Raw genomic sequence first — 9,018 nt, 5'->3', positions numbered from 1 at the left:
GCAAATCTCTTTGATGCATGTGGAATGATCTATTTTGTACTCACATAATGCTTTACGTATTTGATTTGTCATTGTTGATTGTGTGACACCTTTTAGATCAAAAGTCATTGTTGGGTACGATTTGAAGAAATTTTCTATTTTTCTTATATAGTTTATTCTCTTACCATCATTCGTTGAATGTTTTTAGTAAAAGTACTGTCGTGCCCCGTTTTCTCGCGAAAGGCGGGTTTCAACATGTGACAACTCTTTTAAATGGAAGATAGGTATTAAATTAGAAGAGTCGCCACCTAACGGTTTTTAAGGTGTGTTAGGGCACCTATTATGCAAATGACTCTATTTCACTAGTCAAGGTCACCAAAAAATGGGTAAGGGCTCAAATTACCTCAAAGAGAAGGTGTTAGGTACTCTTCAAGGTCCACAACTGTGGGTTCCGGCCGAACTTAAGATTATGTGGATTACAATTAGGCTAAGTGATCAAATAAACAAAGCGAATGTAAAGGTCAAAGAATTTCATTACAACATGATTAGTACATATCTTAGTACGAATATAGGTATACAACTATTTGGATCTAATAACATTATATAAAAGGGAGGGAGGGGGGTTCTATATTTTTTAGCCTAAAGGATCAGCCCGTGCAATATAAATAATACTTCGCAACTCCCTTGAGATAGGGAGTTACTCATATTATTCAGCGGGCACAGACTATCATTTCTTGCTACCCGATTACTATGTTAAAGTTATTTACCTGAAGCGCCCTAATTCAATTCTAAGTCGTGCTCTATGCATGCACTACTCGTCCCATTCCTATGGTCCAGGAGGTATTGGACCTCTACTAGGGTGGTTCTAGACCTTACTTAGGTGGCTCAAAAATGTCAAAACTAGGCGACATACAAAACACATATTGGACTTTAAATATGGACAGTTAAGGGCTCAAGTTAGCCTCCACACTTAAGCAACAAATGCACGCGAAACAGGTTTTCATGTTAGGCCGTTTCAGAATTAAGAACCTTAAGCCTTATAGACATGATTTCTATGTGACTATGCATTAAAACATACAAGCATTTTCAGAGGCTAGGCACTGCTTATCTCCAAATAATTATATAATTGTTGCATGCTGATTTAAGATTGCAGATTTCTAGTTATTTAACCTATAGATGTTGTGTCTAGGTGATTTACGCACTAAGTGACAATGACATCTATTGGAGGAAAGCCCATAATTATTCATGCTTTTCGAGCAGCAAACAACATCTGGAAAATTAACACTTTTTGGCGAGTAGTAATATCTTATAGGCAGGATCTCTAACAATTGGTGATTGAAACCAATTCTATTGTTATATTTTAACCTTATAGGCATGTTTCTAGGTGAACAGTGTGATACAGTAGCGAATGAAATGATTAAAATCCTATAGGCATAATTTCTAGTGGATATGCTGCAGCGATGCATATTGAAGGAAAATTCAATGATATTTATTTCCTATGGGCAGGTTTTCTTATAACATGTAGCAGCAGGGATAATTGAAGCATTTGAACTCATGCTTTGCTAGTAGACAAGTAGTGTGAGTGTGTGCTTCTCTTAATACCATGATTTCTACAGTGCAGATAGAGATTGAATGGCATATATAGCAGATGAATCATTGAATCTTATAGGCATGTTTTCTACCCTTGCATGCAAACATTAGAATTTACCCATTTCCCGTTTTTACTAACACACCAATTGTTTATTACAAAGTTATTGCAGGCCCAATAATGAATATGATTACAAATATTATACAAATAATGATAGTAGGGCCACAACATGCCCAAAAGAAATACCCAGCACTGTTGGGCCTTCAACAATTCTCCCGTGGTATACCCAGATTTTCAACAAGGAACCATATTCATCAGCACAACTCAGAATCCATAGAAGAGCTCAAAGCCAAATCACACAACCATAGATCAACCATAGTTGTACCCAGCCATTAAATCACTTAAACCAACCAGATTACATGTTCAGTAGACAATAGGAAGAAGGAATTGAGTGGGGTAGGTCAGGTCTCAGTAGTAGAGAAAGTGGCTAAAAGTCCCCAAACCCTAGTGTGTCAGAGTTCACAAGAGTCTCATATGGACCCCGAACAGTGCTCACACTAGGGAGGTTAGTAGCAGGAGTGTTGGTAGCGTTGTCTTTCAGCCGGCCAAGAATGATAGGTTCAGAATAGCGTAGGTAACAAATAAGAGAGAATGTTCAACAGTTAAGGGATAGAAGTTGAGGAAATGCACTTATAGCTTAAAGTAGACATAGCAAAGTTGAGCATGCAGAGGAGCTAATCAAGCAGGTCACAGGACTTAGAAGCATGTTCAGCAGGACTTCAGCACTTAGCAAAGTAGCACATAAGAAGCCACACATTGAAAGAGTTAGGGGAGAAATAAGTTTGCAGGATTGACAAAAGTTATCATACATAGGTGCATAATACCAAACAAGTTTAAGTAAGGCACTGACTTAGAGATTTGAAGCCTAAAGGTCCTAATTATGTCAAACCTAGTATGGAAACACAAAATAAGATGGCCATTCTAAAGGTTTCAAATAGTCATTAAGGATATAAGACTAAGCAAAACAGAAACATGTTGTGAGGGAGTAGATCATAGTTGATAGAAAAGGTCTTAGCACAGATTAGAACACATTACATATGCAAGACTATCATTACAGAGATTCAGAACAGAGTGGGAAAGTAAACACATATCAAATAGAAAATGTAGGCATTCAGGTATTGACACAGTAGACTAATTAACTAGAGAAAGTCCAAGTTATGCCAGGGATTCATCCTAATATCATGAAACAAAACAGTTCAAACATGGTAGGGAAAACAAGTTGAGATAACTGTTCTAAAACCTAAAGCAATCACTAAAGGAGTATAGGATCAAGTGAGCATGCTGAGTGACACAATAGCAGGGAAACAAGTCATAGTTAACAGTGAAGGTCTTAACACGGGTTATTACAGATGTGAGGCATTCATTACAGAGATTCAGGACAAAGCAGGTAAGAATATTCATGAACATTCAGGCCCCAATACACTAGCTAACGAGCTTAGGAGGGTTTAGATTATCCAAGTTAGACATAGACAATCTCAGAACTAGCAGCATTAGGAGAAGTTAAATTCTAAAACGATTTAAAACGAGTGTAAAATTAACAGAGTTGTGCATAAAGTAGCCTAGAAACACATTAAGCCATAGATTTCATAAGCAAGAGGATATGCAGATCAGAGACACATAAAAATTGAAATTGCAAAAGGTCAAGCGACTTACCAATTAATCGGACAACAATAAAGAACAAAAATTCCACAAGAACCCAGAGTCTCAATGTGTCAAAGTTCCCAAGAGCTTCAAAAGACCCCTGGCAATGCTCGCACCAAGAGAAAGTTCGAATAATAGAATCTCAGTGGTTTTGGCTTTCAGCCGGCTAAAAATAAAGTACAGAATAAGAGAATGAGGGAATCATAGAACAAAGCTTTAATTTTTAGTGAAAGTATATTGATTTAGCTCTGTCTCAAAGGGGAATGGGGAGGGGTTTATATAGTGACAGAAATTGAACAAGTAAACAAGGAAACACTGTAAAATCAAACATAAATAAGGAAGTAATAATATGCAGAATCAGTAAAAATCGGATTAGGGAAAAAATAGGTAAACCCTAGTTGACAGAAATTGGAAATTGACCAGAAATCTTGGCTAATCGGACCCATATAGCCTGGTCATGAGGTATATGGGCTAAATACTGTCCAAATTCAAGCGATTGAAGTTGAATGGCCAGATTCTAAGAGATAATACTTTTCATATTTAGCCAAGTACTAGGTGATACCATAGTTTTGTAGAAAATAATGAGATAACACACAAAAGGTAAGGAAATCATGGAGAGAATCCATGGTTGAGACGGATTTGGAGAGATTTGAGAGGGCGGCTAGGGTTTCTGTGGAAAGGAGAAGAGAGAATTTTAGGGCGGCGGGTTAAAGAGAATGAGAGGATTAGGGTTGGGTGGTTAATTAAAATGAGGGGAATAAATGCGAGTCGTTGATCTTGAAAGATCAACGACTGGGATTTAAAATGAACGGAGCGGGTTAATTAAAACGGGTACCGACCAGGTCTTGTAAAGGGGTCGTTTGACTTTTGGCTGGGGTTACTGGGCTAAGGTGTTGGCCCATTTTTTAGTCCGAAAATTGGTTTAAAAATTGGGCCAGCCTTTTAAACACACATAATTTATAAAAATAATTTATAAAAATGATTAGTAAATGAATAAAAATATTTTTATGTACTAAAATGATTTTAAATAATTATTTAGCATTATAAAAATGCTATTTTTATGCCAATAATATAAATAAGGAGCATTTGTATATGAATATATGCTATTATTGCAGGATTGTGCAAATAGCTTTAAAATGATAATGTAATTTTATAAAAACAAAATGAAGTGAAACTATTATGAGACATATATGAGGATACAAAAATAGTAATCTTGGATGATTAAGTCATCACAGATAATTCAAATGGATAATTACTATATATTTATGTAATTTAAATGCAATAAAAGTAATTTTAAAGCTCTAAAAATTATGAAAAATTATAAAAAGTGCTTGTATAGATTTGTAAGCTAAATAATGATGCAAAAATAATATTTTAAAAGTATATATATATTATTTAAAAAATATATGAGGGCAAAATTGGGTATCAACAGCTGCCCCTCTTTTTACCCGTGAATGATGAAAGAGTTGTCAAGTAAAGAAAATGATGACCAATTTTGGCTGAATTGAATGAGGGATGATATGATTTGAAAAAATGGGGGTCGAACCCTAGTTCCTGAATTGCCTACGTATCCCTGGTGTTACGGGAATCATGTCGTGTGTAGTTTTGGATCCAACGACGAACGAAACCGGGGGAGTTGTTATAAGAATGATCGTATATTTTGGAAAGGGTTCTTTAGGGCAGGATAGTATCGGATGAATATATGCGAAATCATGAATGTGAATTTGAAATGTTTGCGGATATATCACTGAACAAATATCTGAACAGTCATAGAGTGAAAGGCGGGAATTGATGGTGGTCAGTTATGTTTGAAATAAATGCAGGATGTGAACGTTGTGAACGGAAACTGGAGCGAAGATTGCTCCAGTTTGGAGAACGGTTACCTCCTAGATTACCTTCAAAACTCAAAACATGGCGCATGCGAATATATACGAGTTATTGCGAGAATTTAAACGTGATGCAAATTCCCTTTGGACCATGAAGGTTGTCTTTGGACGGTGAGGATGATGTCCTTAGACCATGACGTCCTGGGCCATGAATCGTGTAATAAAAGGATTCACAGGCCATGAAATGATGTCCTCAGGCCATGAGGATGGTGCCTCTGGACTATGACGCCTTTGAATAATATATGCACTTTTGAGAGATCCTCAGGCCATGGAATGGTTTCTCCCGGCTATGAGAATGATGCCGTCGGACTATGGCGCCTTTGGACAAAGTGGCGATATTTCAGCCCATGAAATGTAAAGATATGATGCTTGGTCATATGCAAAATGAGACAAGACAAGGCTTAGTCTTGTGTAAGATGAGGGCAGTGCTTAGTCCTAGGTGAGTAGAGAATAGTTCTAGGTCTTAGATAGTATAATGGAGATAGTATTTAATCTTATGCAAGGAAAAGGCAGTGCTTAGCCTTTTGCAATTATGGAGGCAATGTTCAGTCTCGATGCGAAGAAAGGCAGTACTTAGCCTTATGCAATTAGGGAGGCAATGTTTAGCCTCATGCAATTAGGGAGGCAATGTTCAGTCTCGACGCGAAGAAAGGCAGTGCTTAGCCTTATTCAATTAGGGAGGCAATGCTTAGCCTCATGCAAAGAGGAGACAATGCTTAGTCTCATGCCGGGAAAGGAAGTGCTTAGCCTTATGCAATTAGGGAGGCAATTCTTAGCCTCATGCAAAGAGGAGACAATATTTAGTCTCATGCAGGGAAAGGCAGTGCTTAGCCTTATGCAATTAGGGAGGCAATGCTTAGACTCATGCAAAGAGAAGACAATGCTTAGTATCATGCAAGAATAGGAGATAATGCTCAGTCTCAATACAAAAAAAGGCAGTGCTTAGCCTTATGCAATTAGGGAGGCAATGTTTAGCCTTATACAAAGAGGAGACAATGCTTAGTCTCATACAGGGAAAGGCAGTGCTTAGCCTTATGCAATTAGGGAGGCAATGCTTAGCCTCATGCAATGAGGATACAATGCTTAGTCTCAATACAAAAAAAGGCAATGCTTAGACTTATGCAATTAGGGAGGAAATGCTTAGCCTCATACAATAATAGGAGACAATGCCTAATCTCATGTAGGGAAAGGCAATGCTTAGCCTTATGCAAGGATAAAAGTAGAGCTTAACCTCATGCAAATAATGAGAAGGCAGTGTGGAAGTAGAGTATTTCTTAGCTGGAGGTGTTTGCGCTACGTAATTTGTCGTCATGAAGGTAGTGACTTGATGTATCTGCGGATAATGTTGTCTTATCATGCCTGCATTCAAAGAAATATTGTGAGTTCTGTGGGGAAGGTTGGATCGTGCTTTCTTTTTCTTGCTCTATCTTTGCTCCTTCCTTGAGATCCTGTTTGAGTTACGCTGGGTAACATCTGGTTGTCATAGAAATAAAGTTTTCAAAAAAATATGCATGCATTTGATAAATATAGTTATCTGAAATGTAGTAGTATGCGATATCAAGTAATTTAGATGAACCGATGACTGTGACATATTTTAGAGACATTGCGACCTCCCTGCTTTAGAATTTTGAGGGTTCCCCTCAAAATTCTACCCCAGTTTAAATGCAATACTTTTGACAATACTTTTTGGTTGTTCCATATATGATGAAGTTGGCTGAACTTGCGATCTTTCCCTAGTTTCTGATCATGGGAAAGTGAAGATTTTATTAAGATGTGATCGAACCCACAGGATTGCCTACGTATCACCTCTTAAACGGGAATCAGTTCAAGCGTAGTTCAGTTACATGAAATGAAGAAATGTAAACAATCCTTAACATAATATCTCTTGACTGTGTCTGAGTTGATAGGTTTTGGCCAAATCTCTCTGTCCATTTCTGCAAGTAAAAGTGCTCCTCCTGTTAATACTCGATGAACCGTGTAGGGACCTTTCCAATTGGGTGAAAATTTCCCTTTAGCTTCATCTTGATGCGGGAAAATTTGCTTTAGCACCAACTGCCCCGGTGTGAATTGCCTTGGTTTGACCTTTTTGTTGAAAGCTCATGCCATTCTGTTCTGGTAGAGTTGACCGTGACATACTGCATTCATTTTCTTTCCATCAATGAGGGCTAGTTGTTCATAGCGGCTGTGTACCCATACTGTGTCGTTTAGCTCAGCTTCTTGTATGATTCTTAGAGAAGGGATTTCTACTTTGGCAGGAATAACTGTTTCTGTACCGTAGACCAATAAGTAGGGAGTTGCCCCAGTTGATGTGCGAACTTTGGTACGATATCTAAGCAAAGCAAATAGTAGCTTCTCGTGCCATTGTTTGTAATTATCTACCATTTTCCTAAATATCTTCTTGATGTTTTTGTTGGCGGCTTCTACATCTCCATTTATTTGTGGCCTGTATGCTGTGGAATTCTTATGCTTGATCTTGAAGGTCTCACACATAGCCTTCATCAGATCACTGTTGAGATTGGCGGCGTTGTCGGTGATGATTGACTCTGGTACTCCAAACCGACAAACAATGCGATCCAGAACAAACTCTGTGACGACCTTCTTAGTTACATCTTTGTAAGATGCGGCCTCAATCCACTTTGTGAAATAATCTATGGCCACTACAATGAACCTATGCCCATTTGAAGCAACGGGTTCGATTGGACCGATGACATCCATGCCCCAAGCGGAGAAAGGCCAGGGTGCACTTGTTGTAGTGAGTTTATTGGGTGGCACTCGTATCATATCAGCATGTATCTGGCACTGGTGACACTTCTGGACATACTTGATACAGTCTGTTTCCATAGTCATCCAAAAATATCTTGCTCTTAGTATTTTCTTGGCTAAGACAAAGCCATTCATGTGCGGTCCGCAGGTTCCGGCATGTATTTCCTCGAGCAAACTGGATGCTTCCTTGGCGTCTACACATCATAATAATCCCAGGTCTGGAGTCCTTCTGTAAAGAATTCCTCCATTTTGAAAGAAATGGTTGGCTAACCTTCGAAGTGTGCGCTTCTGAGTATGAGTTGCATATTCCGGATACTCTCCCTTTGCCAAGTATTCTTTGATGTCGTGGAACCAAGGATTCCCGTCACTTTCTTCTTCAACATGAGCACAATAAGTCGGTTGTTTATGAATTCCTATTGGGATAGGATTGATGAAGTTCTTGTCTGGGTGTTGTATCATGGAAGACAAAGTGGCCAATGCATCTGCGAACTCATTTTGAATCCTCGGAACATGTTTAAACTCTATCTTCATGAACGTCTTGATCAGCTCTTGTACACAGTACAGATATGGTAATATTTTGGTATTCTTGGTAGCCCATTCTCCTAAAACCTGATGCACCAAAAGATCGGAATCTCTAATCACCAGCAACTCCTGAACATTCATGTCAATGGCCAACCTGAGTCCCAAGATGCAAGCCTCACATTCTGCCATATTGTTGGTACATGGAAACCTGAGTTTTGTAGATACCAGATAGTGTTGGCCAGTTTCTGATACTAAGACAGCTCTGATACCCACTCCTTTGAAGTTTGCAGCTCCGTTGAAGAACATTCTCAAACCATCATATGCTTCGGTGATATCTTCTCCTACGAATGATACCTCTTCATCGGGAAAATACATTTTCAATGGTTCGTATTCTCCGTCCACAGGATTTTCTGCCAAATGATCTGCCAATGCTTGCCCTTTTACCCTCTTCTGAGTTACATAGATGATGTCAAATTCACTCAGCAATATCTGCCATTTTGCTTACTTTCCCGTCGGCATGGGTTTCTAGAAGATGTATTTTAGCGGATCCATCCTTGATATGAGATATGTGGTATATGC

The 9,018-nt window shown here is 38.5% G+C and overlaps 1 protein-coding gene across 1 annotated transcript; it reads right to left on the bottom strand.

Moving 5' to 3' along the window:
- Window positions 1–8,118: 8,118 nt before the first annotated feature.
- Window positions 8,119–8,814, bottom strand: LOC138899820 (uncharacterized). Its single transcript, XM_070186515.1, has one exon. The coding sequence runs from the start codon at window positions 8,812–8,814 to the stop codon at window positions 8,119–8,121; it is 696 nt and encodes a 231-aa protein (XP_070042616.1).
- Between the last annotated feature and the right edge of the window lie 204 nt (window positions 8,815–9,018).

This window comes from Nicotiana tomentosiformis, chromosome 10 (genome assembly GCF_000390325.3).
Source record: "Nicotiana tomentosiformis chromosome 10, ASM39032v3, whole genome shotgun sequence".
NCBI classification, from domain to species: domain Eukaryota; kingdom Viridiplantae; phylum Streptophyta; class Magnoliopsida; order Solanales; family Solanaceae; genus Nicotiana; species Nicotiana tomentosiformis.
The sequence above is the reverse complement of the archived record's forward strand: the minus strand, read 5'-3'. Positions and strand labels throughout refer to the sequence as shown.

Excerpts from the sequence above, each read along its gene's own strand:
- LOC138899820 (XM_070186515.1), bottom strand. The coding sequence starts at position 8,814 with ATGTATTTTCCCGATGAAGAGGTATCATTCGTAGGAGAAGATATCACC.